We start from the raw sequence: 14090 nt of genomic DNA, 5'->3' as shown, positions 1-14090 counted from the left end.
GTGATTAAATGCCCTATGCCGAGATAGGTCCTCGGATGCCTTGGCTCGCGAAGGAGGGGTGCGAGGCTGCAGAAAACGGATAGCCAGTTATTCTGCTGCTCCCCCTAGGGTCGTTCCGTGGTCAGTGGGCGGATTCCAGCCTCACTAGCCGTCAGGCCGGTCAACTGCCTTCGGGTGGATGACCTCCCCTTTATATAGGGAGAAAAGCGCGGGAACGAAGAAAGGAAAGGAAGGGGCGAACTAACTCCCCTCTGAAGGGATGAGATGCGCACGCATAAATCTCGCCGAAATTTCCCTGCCCTAGCGGTGGAAGTATAAACTAGATATTAATAATTTTAAAAAAAAGAAAAACGTGGCCTAAATAATTATATGTACACACACACACACACAGATATATATATTCAATCCTATGTATTAAAAAGTATTTAAACTTGCTTTCTCACCATATTTTATACTCTTACAAAATATAAATATAGTTGGTAGATCGCAGGTCACAAGATGGTGTCCCAATGTACATGTTCAGCTGTGGCAAAAGAAAAATATCTATTTGTGTATATAACTCGTCCATATTTACTATTATATCCCGAAGTAAGTAAATATGTGTGGTTATAGCAACGTGAAAAAAAAGAGCGAAGATGGTTGGTTGCTTTAATGAATTATTCTATTGTTCGTCGCTTTGTTTATAACCAACGATGTCGCACAGATTCCTCGCAGCATATTACGTGAGTAGGCCTATTGCCGAAATACCCTTTTCCCTGAATTGCTTCTGAGCTTACGTATTAAAACTCGGGTTGGGTTTAATTATAAAATAAAGTAATGTGATATTTTATATAGAAAGGGCGGGCAAGCGTCAATCTAGTGTGCTTTGAAATTAATACTTATAAGGAAACTGTCAGGATTAAAGTGTGCAGTAAAATAAACAAACAATGAAGTTTTAAATTGCCATTGGTGTAGGTGTGTAAGATTCTGTCTAGTTTTAAACTGACATAATGAATGCATCTGCTAACTACTGACAAATACAATTCTGATATTTCAGCGTGGTTTTAATGCCAGTAATAATACTTATGTTTGGCTCTAAATAATTCATGTATTCCTTTAAAATGGTATTTGACCACAAAAACAAAATATACATTTGGACAACTGACAAATTATAGTTATTCAATGTATTACACTTCACTTAATGAAATAAAAAGATTTTCTTTCTTTTTAATTTGAGAGATTTTTTTTTTTTAATTGTCTGAAAGACGAAACAACCGAATCCAATCACTTTCAATATTTTTCTCAAGCGTTCAGCTCATCCATCCAATTGTATATAGTTGCTTTTTGCTCGGGTGATGAAAATTAAGCAGAAAAGAAAACAAGCATAGATTAAGTCCTTCAGTAAAAAGTTACTTGAAGTACACAACTAGTGAGGCCCCAAACCTGGCCGCACCTGGCAAAACACAGTCGCCACGAGCCAAAATGCTGACGAAGATGGTCACAATTTCTAATTAAATGGCCGAATGAAAATAAAATGTTAGGTTAACTTAAAACTCGGCATGGCTCTGACCACCAACGTTAAATTTTCTATTCCACAATTCTCCTACATATTTGGCGAGAAGCCACCGAACGCGCCCTCGTTGTGCAGCGATCGACAGACGACTGATGAGATCATGGCATTGGTTCCTCCATGCAGGAAGGGCAGTCACATGACCTCACCGACCAATCACATACACTCTTCATTCAAACTAACAATTACAAGCCAATCAGAACACAGAACATATACACTGAAAACCATTTTCACACATAGAAATAGGGGATTCACTTTCTCCTTCCCTCTCCAACACCGTGGGAGAGTAGTTCTCCAGTTCCCATGCAGTGACGAGATATCGTTACAGTCTCTCTCTTACTGGGGAATCACTGTTTCGTTCTCACTCGCACTCACAGGCCTCTTATGCCTCTCTCTTTCTACACATCACCCCAGACACAGTCCCTTGTTCTAGAACCATTATGAAACATCTGCATTCTAATAAAAACGAAATATATAATTATAATACAATATTCAAATTTAAATAAATAATAGAAAAAACTCATTACACATAATGTTAGGTAAATATAAGTAGCAAAACAAAGTTGTAAGGATGACAGAATAAACATGATTATTAAATAATTATAAATTCAGCATAAAATATACTGGCAACCTAACCTGTTCTTAGTAACAATTTTATTAGTTAGAAAAGGCATGTATACTGCAATGCTACAAATGGTCAAAACATTTACACACGTAAATCTTAAGCGACTAGCTGCTATGTGACGGTAGAGAAGATTCTCTGCTTCCTTCGGACCTCTGGGTAGTCTCTCTGATGACAGGAACTCATACAGATAGCTGCAAAGAACAACTACTGCTATGGATGCTGGAACTGGAACATCAGAAATCAGCGACTTCTGTGGCTCCTGAAAAGTCTAAGATTTGGAATAGTCTCACCAACGATGATCTAGTAGGAACCAAGCTTAGCAACACAGTCATCTCGTTGCACTCAGAAACAATTGCAACTGACGCTGTAGACTGATTGGGACGTCAATACTCCCTAATTCTGATACTAGAAAAATCAGAATATCCTATAACTAGCACTTTGCCGATGACTGTTAGCTAAATCGGGGTAGTCGTGTGTCTTCAAATCTCCCACGCGGGCCCCAAGTATTCGGCTAGCCACACACGAGAAGACAACTTCTTCTCGCGATGGCGTACTTCAGCTCCCTTTCTATTATAAATTCTAACCTCCTAACTTGGTTAGTTATAGAAGCCAAGGCACAAAGAAACAGAAGTATTTCCAACTGGAATTAATGAAACTCAAGAAAAGGGAAAATAACTATTAAATGTGGGTTTGGTGCATAGATAAGTTTTAGAAACTATATAATTATAAAGATAGAGTTAAAAATCAGAAATTACCTTCTATCAATGTCTAAACCAAGGTGAAATGGAGTTACAGGACTACATTATACATACAAAATACACAACAATAAGTTGCACCTAATGTACATGTGCAACACAGAATACATTACACAAGACAAGCATAATTTTATTCATTGGCTCTCTCAAGTTATGCTTAAATATATACAGTAAGTCCTCGGTTTACGTCGGGGTTACGTTCCTGAAAACCGCGACGTAAATAGAAACGACGCAAAATGAGCCATGTTTCATGCCACCGGCCGGCCACGGCCCAAGGTCGGCCGGAAGGGGTAGGAGAAAATGCTGTGTCGTTGCGGGAAGTAGATAACACTTCTACGTGCGAGATACGTGGGTGGCCGAGCGGGCGGGCTGGTAGTATTGCATCACCGTGCGTAGAGCAGGAAGCGTCCCTCATGATGTATGATAAGATAATGCGGTGAACGTGTAGCTTACGCTACATAGCATAAATTAACTACCGAAGGAAACAAAGAATTATAAACGAATTATGTACGGTGTTTTGGTTAAAATAAAGATTTACGGTCATTGTAAACGACGTTATTGTGAATCGGCGACAACTTAAATTGAAACATGAGTACTCAAACATTAGCGACGTTAATCCGAAACGACGTAAATCGGTACGACGTAAATAGAGGACTTACTGTACCTGTAAACCGCTCCCATTGGAGAAATCATGAGATATCTCCAATATACACATGCATCGTAGTGCAATGCAGTACCTTTAAGTAATCAAGAATAAAAGTTACAGGGTGTCTACCCATGTTTGGTCACAGAATTCCTGTACAATTCCCGTACACTAATAAAAAAGTTCATGTACATTTACAGCTTACACTATCACAAATTAGAATAATAGCAATGTTAAAAAAAATTGTACAAAAAAATGTTCACAAAAAATATTTTTACCAAAAACTTGGATTTCAAGAAAATTTGTCACAGAAAAGTTAGGCCTAACTTTATGTTGATAAAATTTAGCTCATTCTAGGTTACTTTGCACTGCAGCCAAACTTTGCCACATGGCAACTGTCAAATTTTGGACTTTTATCTTTAGAGGCTGTATATATACCTGTACTAGTTTTGTTGTTATTATTTTTGTTTCCCATGTCTGTATTTTTGGTATATTTAACTTATACTGTTTCTGTATTAACTTATATTTGTTGACGTGTCCTATACCATTTGTACAAATGTCTGTATGGTCAAATGGATGAAAATAAATAAATAAATAAATAAACTACACGCACCCAAAACAATTGTGGCAGCAGCGCTAAATGGAGCACTAATCAAAACAGCGCTAATCAAATACGTTTTTAACATAAAAGAGAGCATGTTAAACAAAACAATTGGTTTTACCGCCTTTGAAATATGTATGTTTACTGTACCATATTCCAAATTTATCCTTTTTAAAAATTGGTTGTCGGTAAAGTCGGTTTACAGACGATAGTTTAACGTGACAACGTCATAACAAAACATTGATGAAATGATTGCATACTTTTATGAATAAAATTGAATAATTTTTATTTTAATAATAAAGGAATAATAACTTTTCACTTCACTTTATAAACAGTCGAGTGGAAGAGAGATAGATGCGGCGCAAGCGTACAATGAGCGTAACGGGACACAGCGTAACGGAACAATGTGCGTAACGGGACACTTTTTCGTGCGTGCAGTCGGCGTTCATCGATTTATTAGACGTTGTCACGTCAAAAAGTTTTTTTTTTCTGGAAACGTAATGTGCTGTCAACTTCAACTAGCGCAACCTGGCATGCATGAGATTAACTGACCTCGAAAGCTTCTTACCTTTCTCGCCAGATGGAAGTAGTAGCATAAACATGGCTGTATAAACACGATCCACGAATATATTAACGTAATTTTATTGCTTGTAAAACTTTTAACTAGACATAAGAAAACAGGCATCAAAAATTGAATAACTATTACGGAAAAGTGAAAACTTACGTTTTTTTTTAAATTCGTTTTTTTATTATAACTATAAAAGTGCCGAGATTTATTATGTTGCATTGTGTTTGATACAAGAGTGCCGTTGCCATTATGTGCGCGTGTAAATTAAAAAATTTTGTGGACGAAAAAGAACGCTACTTCAAAAAGAGCCCTAATTAATTGGCGCTAATCGAGCTCGTTACTTCGAGGGGTGGATGTATACTCACACAGAGCAAGACTAGCTTGCAGCTGTCGCCGGCCGGCGCAATCAACTTTGTCATACGCGCTTAATTTTTATACACACGTGATAATGGTCGCTTGTATACAAAAATAATACGACATGGCATATATGATTTTTGATTCGTGACCACTGAAATCAGCATAAAATTCTTGCATTGTACGCCGGCAAATACAATATATTTTGCAGGTATGTTGTCTACTTTCTTCCGATGTTCACGAAACGAAAACAATTTTTTAATAAAAAGATTTATCACAAACAACTTCTGCACACACACAAAGATGCACTTTATTATTATTACTTACCAACCGGACGAACATTAACAATAACCACACTATACAACACGCAAAAATAAACTGGATTAAAATTTAAGCATGAGCGGTAACGACGATTAACGAACGACCACAGTAACAAAAAAAAAAACTGGGCGAGTCCACGCGCCTTACGCAAGTGGTTATCACGATACGCGGCAACTTGTGTTGGTTGATCCCATTGTCTGCATTCAGCACTGCAATAAAGCACTGTAGAGAAGCAATAATCACACGATTCACGATTGTGTTGCAGTAAAATCTTCGCTTTTAATATTAATATATAAATGTTGTTGACGGGCGGGGAAAAGTCAAAAGTTCCCGGACATCGGGATAAATTCCCGCACAATTCCCGTATTTTTCCCGGGCAGTATAATTCCTGTACAATTCCCGTTTTTCCCGGTCGGTAGACACCCTGAGTTAACTCTAGGGGGTTAGTAGTGTGTAAATTTTGTTGAAATGATGATTTTGTTACATTGAAGTTTTCCATTTGTTCAGGAAGTGCTGACCTCGGAGTTTGTCTGCACATATCATCCAGTGGACTTGATCTCCCAATGAAAGTTGTAGACATGTTTGGCTGTGGATTGCCAGTTTGTGCCTTCAATTTTCCCTGGTATGTATGAATACTTTTGAAAACTTATGCAAATTAGTTTTGCATATAATCTTTAAAGCTTTTTGTATAATTTTTTTTTCAGTTTGAAGGAGTTGGTGTCCCATGAAGAGAACAGTTTCGTTTTTAACAATGCAAGTGAACTTGCAAATCAGATTTTGTCATGGTTTGAGAAGTTTCCTGTTAATTCAGTACAGATACAGAAAAGATTGAAATTTGGTGAAGAGTTAAAAAAGTTCCAGGAACTTCGTTGGCATGATAACTGGAAATTTAATGTTTTACCTCTTATAGAGAAAAAATGAAAATATATATCATGTCTGGATGAAATGTTTGCACGTGAAATAGAAACTATAACTGAAATTTTATTTAATGTCATTATGTTCATGTATACCCTCCCTACTTTATTTATTAAATACTTTTTCTCCATCACTAGAGACCAGGAAAAATCACGACTCACGAAAAAATAGTTATTTAATTTTTTCTTTGATCATAAATCAGATAGACGTATATGAATGCTAACTATGGTACAATACATGGAATTTGTTGTTAAAATCATGGTACACTATACCTAAGTCATTAACGTATCGCTCAAGCGGCATAGGGAGACAGAAGTGACATATTTTATATCAGTTTTAGACAATTAGAATCTGAAAAATAAAATAACTCACTTGTTCATTTGGAAAAAAAAAGGGGGGGGGGGGGGTTTGTTTGCACAAGTAGCATATTTTGATGAGTCTCGAGTCAAGTCAAGCTAGTGCAAAAATAAAGTTTTTCTTCATATTCCTTTTTAGCTCAACTCGCAGAAAATAGTGGCACAAAAGTATATACTATACATACCTCTTGATGATTTTTTAGATCATTATCACAGTGCTAACTACATTAGAGACTTACAGTCCCTATCTACAGTATTTAGATTTACAAAAGAATTTTATAACTGTACATTTCAATGTAAGTTAGCCATTTGAATTTCTCTAAAAAAAAATTGTAAGCACCCTAGTAATAAAAAAAATAGAATTAACTTTCTCCATGAAGCACAAGGAAACTAAAATGTGTTTGTCTAGTTGAAATACAGTGAAATGTTTTTAATTTAGGATGTTTATTTGAAACATTAAAATGAAAACAATTTTTCACACACACACTTATCATTTTATTGCTATTTTAAATATGTATTCAAGTTCGTGGTTGTCCTATAGAATATATGCCCAGTACAAGAATATTCAAGGTGTATCTGTATGTGCAATAATATTGTGCTTATGCTCGGTGAGTCAAGTAGCAGTGAAATCAGGTTAGTGTCTGTAACTATGGTGGTCTACGGTAACTATGGTGCAAAGTCCATGTTTATTTTCATTTCACGTGCACCATTATTTTCAGCTAGGGGGATGGTAAAATAGACATGTATTTTGCATGTTTGTTTCATTTTAATGATATGCAATACAAATAATACTTATGTAGAAAAGGATACACAAAATTTTCAGTACGGTGCTTGTATAGAAGTTGTATTTTTTTGTGTTTGTAGGGTAGGTTAATGTAGACAAAATAATGAAAGTGCATTAGATGACTGAAAAATCCAAACAAAATAATACATACAGTACGAGACTATGTCAAATCAGTCACAATTGCTAGCAAATTGAATAATTAATCATTTCTGCATCAACTAATTATGTTTTCTACTAAAATTCGTTGTATGAGCTTCACAAATACTAAGAATAAAATCCTAGATTACTCTACTCCATGTTTGCATTAGTAATGTTTCATAGGTGTTTTATTATTTCCCAAGCTTTAAAATTAGACTTGAAGTAGAGCACTGTAAACCTCAACTCAAAATTTTGAGTACACATGCACACCTATTATTATTATTATTAAGAGTATGATGATTAAGAGTCATTAAAACCTTGTGAACAAGCAATGAGACCTATTTACAAGGGATCAAAATAAACTTCCATTGCTGGTGTATGACAGAAGCCACCTGCAAGCAGAAAGGAAAGATAACTGATTCGGCACTCAAAACAAAAACTTCATTTGAAACAGTCTCTCATTCCTCCTTTGCTGGCCCAGAGTTTTGTTCATCACTCCCCCCCTCCTTCTCCAATAGGACGAGTTTCCCTTCATACACCCTTCTTGAAACACCTGTTCATGCCAACCTGAAGTTCCACCCAATCAACATTTCCACAGATTTCCAATCAAAATGACCCGATGACAATAATTATTGAGAAAACATTTGACAATAATGTACAGGAAGTCGTATTGTGCAGGTACATCCTACATGAGTATTGTAATTACAGTACAACCCGGTTATACAGTAAATTCCCTTTATAAAGTACTTTAGGGGACCAAAAATATGATACTACTTTATAGAGGAGTACTTTATAGAGGAGTTACCCTAAACCAAAAAAATGTTGCTTCCCGCACATGTTTACAGTTTTTTTTTTTTTTTTTTCATTTTCTAATTAAAACGTATGTATGTGGTCTTACACACCTTGTTTTTTATCAATGATGTGATTTACTTACTTAAAAAAATAAAGTAATGCAAAATATTAGTAAAACATAGTTATTATAATTTAAATACATAGGTAACCTTAAATATACATACATAGTAGGCTTACCTCTTTTTGCAGTGGAAGTAATAGCCATTCATACAGTGCATCAGAGATGTTTTTAAATGTTCATTTCATAGGCCCTACAATACAGTATTATTTCCATATCTTCCATATTTTCTCCACTTTGAAAACATTAATTACAAAAATTTGGGCACTGACATAAGTTACCGGTAAATAAAACTAACAAAATAATTATGTACTAATAATAAAAACTATGTTCAACTTTACAATGTACACTTAGTTAGACCTACAATGTTTGCACGAAATTCAGAATGGTAGATTGGACTTTTCGCTGTGAAATATCTTTCATTACCACACACTCAACTTTCCTGAAAAGTTCCATGTTTGCTTCTGGCACTTCAGATGTCAAAAACATTCTGTGGAGAACATCCAGAGCATTGGTTGCCTCTTGCTTTGTAGGACGTTTTATCTCCTGTTCTGCATCATCCTCCAGCAGGTCTTCAGTACTACCAGCAGGAGCAGAAATGTCGTCGTTGTGTTCTTGGCAAGTCTCCAGAGCTGTGTCTACTTCAACATAGTCAGCAAAAGTTGCTTCTTGCACCTGCAGATTTACTGTGACTTTAGACCATTCAAGTATATCTTCTTCTTGGCACTGGACATCAGCTTCCAGAGATGCATCTGTAGAGTTGTCAGTGCTGAAACCTGCCCTCTTGAAGCATTTTGCAATTGAAACAGGAGGGATTTTGTCCCACACCAAACAAAGTCTTTCCATGGAATTTAAAATGTTCCACTTCAATTTTGAAACATCGTTCTGGTGTTCCATCTGCCAACATAGAAACTGCACTAGTTGCCTCCTGTACAAGCGTTTTACTTGAGAAATTACACCCTGGTATAAAGGCTGTAATTTGCTTGTGCAGTTAGGTGGAAAAAAAACTATCTTTACATTCTGTAACTCGACACCAACTTTGTGTGCACTGCAAGAGTCCAGAAACAACAAAATCTTCCTGTTGTATGCTCCCATTCTGGCATCCAACACTTGTAACCACTCCTTAAACAACACAGCAGTCATCCATGAATTTTTATTGTTTTTATAGGTGCAAGGTGTTTTTTTAATGTTCTTAAAACATCTAGGTTTTGCATATTTACCAATAACTAAAAGCTTCAATTTTTCAGAGCCATCAGAGTTAGTGCAGAAAAGTACAGTGTATCTTTCCTTACTGCGTTTCCCTCCATGGCAGGTTTCACCTTTGTGGCTTAAAGTACTGTCTGGCAAGAGATTATAAAAAAAGCCAGCTTCGTCGGCATTGAAAATGTCCTTATCAGCATAACCTGCTGTGAGAGAATGTAAATTCTGTTTCCAATTTTCTGTCACTGTGGTATCAACTGTTGCTTCTTCGCCACATATTTTAAGTGTACTTAGATTCCACCTTGCTTTAAATCGAGTAAGCCACCCACTTGAGGCTTGGAAATTATCCATTCCATGCCTTAACGCCTCCATGCGTGCTTTCTCTTGCAGTACTGTGCCAGAAATTGGTATATTATTGGATCGTGCCAGAACAACCCAATCAAAAAGATTTTTGTCGAGGTCACTATCCACACATTTACTGTACCGTTGCCTCTTGTGGTGCAATTTTGCTGCATTCTCTTCTATCTGAACTCTGTCTTTGATTATTGTAGACAGAGTTGTGGGCGCGATATTAAAGTGTTTTGCCACATCACACTTCTTCTTGCAGTTGTCAACCGCTTTTATAATCTCGAGTTTTGTTGCAATACTAATACCGACACGTTTTTTAGTACCCGTACTCATAGTGTGACCTACAAATCTTTAGTTGCGGCGTAAAGTTTCACTTGCCATTTTATCTAGTATACATTTAACAAAACTAACAATCAATAATAGAAAGCGCGAGTTCTTTCAATGTGCAAGTGGAATTTAATTACAATTTCAGGGTATATTCCGTTTATACGTTATTACCGTTTAGGTTACGTTACGTCGCGAACAAAACACTGTTTAGATTAGCTACAAGATGCAGCTTAGCCAACCTCGAGATGCTCAGTCACAGGCTGCAGTGTAGCCAGTAGGTACGAGTAATAAAACACGTCATCGCTGCCGTAACCATTTGCTTATTCAACAACGATAATATGCATAATATAGTACATTCAACAATATTTAAAATTTGGCCCCGTGTCTTCGTTTGATGTTGATAAATTTGATTTGGCAGTCAGTTATCACGTAAATACGTAAGTTGAGTAATGTTTCGCGCTAAAATGAAATTTAGCCGCGCGCTGTTTCCTGCACTGACGCTATTGTTTTTTTTAGCCATGTTCATCAATAAACACGCTTGTAAAGCAACGTAAGCAACGTAATATGGCGTATAGCGAAGTAAAACGAGTGAATGCAATTATTCTACGTAGAAATACTATAGAGAAATATTACATAAACTTTTTTTGTTCACACGAATAAAAATTGTACGTATTACTGAGTAATAATGATTCGCGCCAAGGAAAATTGTACGTTATATGATAATAATCCCTATGAATTATCATTGCCTTTCAAGGGACCGACGTGTTAATACTTTATACAGAATAGTACGTAAAGGAGGGGTACGTACTAAAGAGAATTTACTGTAACATTCCCGTTTGTAACATTTTCCCGCCTATAACACCATAATTTCATGGTCCCGTCATTTCTCCATTTATCACAATGCTTTAATTTCCCGCCTGTAACAATATTAAAATTTCTACATTCCCGCCTTTAACAATCAAATTTGCTTTGATAACTGCCACAATTTTCAGTATTCCTTCCTTCAAAGTCATAATTTAGAGCGAAACCATAGCTAGAAAATACAGCACGCATATACAAACATCAGATATTTACATTTGTGTAGTTCACCATAGACGTGGTACACATGCACTCCACAACTTGCACCGTATCAACTATCAATATGGTGTCCTGTTCGCGCTCGTTAGCCTATGTATGACTTGTTCCTTTATACTAATGATGCGCATTTTGTGCACTGATACATGGTCGGAAACAGTGCTGGTTTTTGTTTCAAAGTTTTAACACCTTGAGATGGTTAAATGTTCTATGGATATATTCACGGCTTTTGTTTGTGGTTAACCTTTACCGTAATTATTTTTTTTCACTTATTGTAGTCACTGCCGTATTTAATTAAAATACGCCGTATTGAAATTTTATTCAGGTTATTGTACGGCTATGATGCCCGATAAATATAAGCGAAAATCATATTCTGTAGCTGAAAAAATTCAGTTTACTAACCAAGTGGACAGGAACCCCAACAAAACATGTGTTGCGATTGCAAAAGAGTTGAATATTTCTGTTTCGACTCTGACCTGTATTGTACAAAATCGTGAAAAACAGTTCACTGAAAGTGTAGGTACATCTGTTAAAAGTAAAAAAAATTAGAAACTGGAAACACGAAGACGTTGATGACAAGCTGTTGGAATGGTTCAAGCAAGTGCAGGCATCAAGTGTTCCTATAAATGGAAATATTTTACGACAAAAGGCAGAGGAAATAGCTTTGAAGTTAGGAGTTGAAGGTTTCAAAGCTACAAATGGTTGGATCGATAGATTCAAAAAAATAACTGGGATTGTTTATCATGCCATAAGTGGGGAGGGTGCCAGTGTAAATACAGACACTGTAAACACTTGGAAAAATGATGTCTTGCCGAGTTTGTTACACAGTTATGAAGAAAGGGACATCTTCAACTTAAATGAATGTGCATTATTTTTCAATTTGTTACCAGACAAAACCTTCTCATTCAAAGGTGAAAAATGCACTGGTGGCAAAAGAAGCAAAGAGCGGATCACAGTTTTACTTGGTGCTAACATGGATGGCACAGAAACAGGAAGATTTTGGTTTTTGTGGACCACTGTGCTGCGCATCCTCCAAATGTTAGTTTGAGAAATAACAGACTAAAATTTTTGCCTGCTAACAGTACTTCTTGCCTTCAACCTCTAGATCAGAGGATCATTAATGTTTTTAAGATGGGTTTCAGGAAGCAGTTGTGCCACAAAGTTCTTCGATTTGTAGAGGCCAAGAAACCTATTAAAAAGATTAATATTCTGGATGCCATGCACTTTTTGTCTGCTTCGTGGGATGCTGTTTTGCCTACGACAGTTGCCAACTGTTTTCGGAAAGCAAGTTTCCAGAAAACAGTGACAACGGATACAAATGCTGTGGATGTGCTGAAGAAGACGACTCTCCAGCTGCAGATGACATTCCATCTACAGACCTGCTAACTATTATTAACTCTCCAACTGCAGATGAATGGGCAATGTTGCAGACTGTCTGCAATTTTCAGGGCAGTTATGAAGAGTATGTTGTGGTTGATGACAATTTACAAGCTTGTCAAACTTACAAGTGACATCATCTCAGATAAGATGAGCATGAAGATGAAGATGGCAAAGATGACGAAGATGCTGAGGCTGAAGTTGTACCTACACAACTTAAAGCCTACGAAGCTATAACTTTGAAAAAATTTGTTGGTGCACAAAACAATACACCTGACAGTATTATGAGCTCTGTGTGGCATATTGAGGACTACTTAGAGAAAGTTGCTCAAACAAACTAAAATCACCAATTATTTTTCAAAGTAACTGTAGTAGGTGAATCACAAGCAGTTGGAATTTCATTCCAAGTTATTTTATGTTTAAAACATTTTTTCTTTAGCATATTATTAGGTATTATCTATAAATAAAATTAACCAATTTCCCACTCTATTGCTGTACTTAGTGTATTACTCCTGTACTTTGTATTGTTTTACCTATACTCTAATTAATCAATCCACGCGTAATTTATACAAAGTAAAGATATAATTTTATGATTTCCTACTTATAACATTTTTTTTAAGTTGGTCCCTTGGAGAATGTTATAACAGGGTTGTACTGTACTGTATTTTCCCATTAAAACTATCAAACTGTCTTACAGCAACTTGAAAATTGATTGCTGATGCATGGTGCTTTATCCTGTCATTTCACTAAGAACACAAAGTGCTCAGAATCTTAACAGCGGGGCCAAAAACATCATGCAACGTTTATGCGAGAATTTTTTTCTCCTAATTTTGACAACCTAAAATAACTGTGACGACTATGCGATAAAACACTCAAGTTTTATCTGGAATACCAAAATCAAAATGAATATACAGAACAATGGTATTCAAAAGAAGTTTTAGTAAGCTGCTCAATAGAAAGAAAAATACAGATCAACATTTGTTTTCTTGAAATAATCATTACGAAAATGAACCTCTTGAAACGTACAATGTAACCAGCTAGAAAACAGGAAACACTACTGAAATCAAAGTAGACAGTAACGATAAACTATGAGCAAACTAAAAATCAGCCAGCTCAGCAAAATTAAATAACATGCAACACATATTATGCCGGATTAAACACTTTTCATTGTAATTAGATTTACATTTTACTTTTATTGAGTGTTTGTGGAAATGTAAAACTTTAAGAACTGGATTTAAAATAAAG

At 36.1% G+C, this 14090-nt stretch overlaps 1 protein-coding gene across 1 annotated transcript in view; it reads left to right on the top strand.

Annotated features, from left to right (window-relative positions):
• LOC134543282 (chitobiosyldiphosphodolichol beta-mannosyltransferase) overlaps window positions 1-6395 on the top strand; it is a 28359-nt gene extending 21964 nt beyond the window's left edge. Inside the window, exons 5-6 of the mRNA XM_063388193.1 lie at window positions 5924-6038; window positions 6121-6395. Coding sequence (XP_063244263.1) covers window positions 5924-6038; window positions 6121-6337 — 332 coding nt within the window. The 3' untranslated portion in view covers window positions 6338-6395. The remainder of the gene's footprint in view (window positions 1-5923; window positions 6039-6120) is intronic.
• Window positions 6396-14090: the final 7695 nt, after the last annotated feature.

The sequence above is a fragment of the Bacillus rossius genome, chromosome 1 (assembly GCF_032445375.1).
Source record: "Bacillus rossius redtenbacheri isolate Brsri chromosome 1, Brsri_v3, whole genome shotgun sequence".
Taxonomy (NCBI): Eukaryota; Metazoa; Arthropoda; class Insecta; order Phasmatodea; family Bacillidae; genus Bacillus; species Bacillus rossius.
Note: the sequence above shows the minus strand (reverse complement) of the source record. Positions and strands in the feature narration are given on the sequence as shown.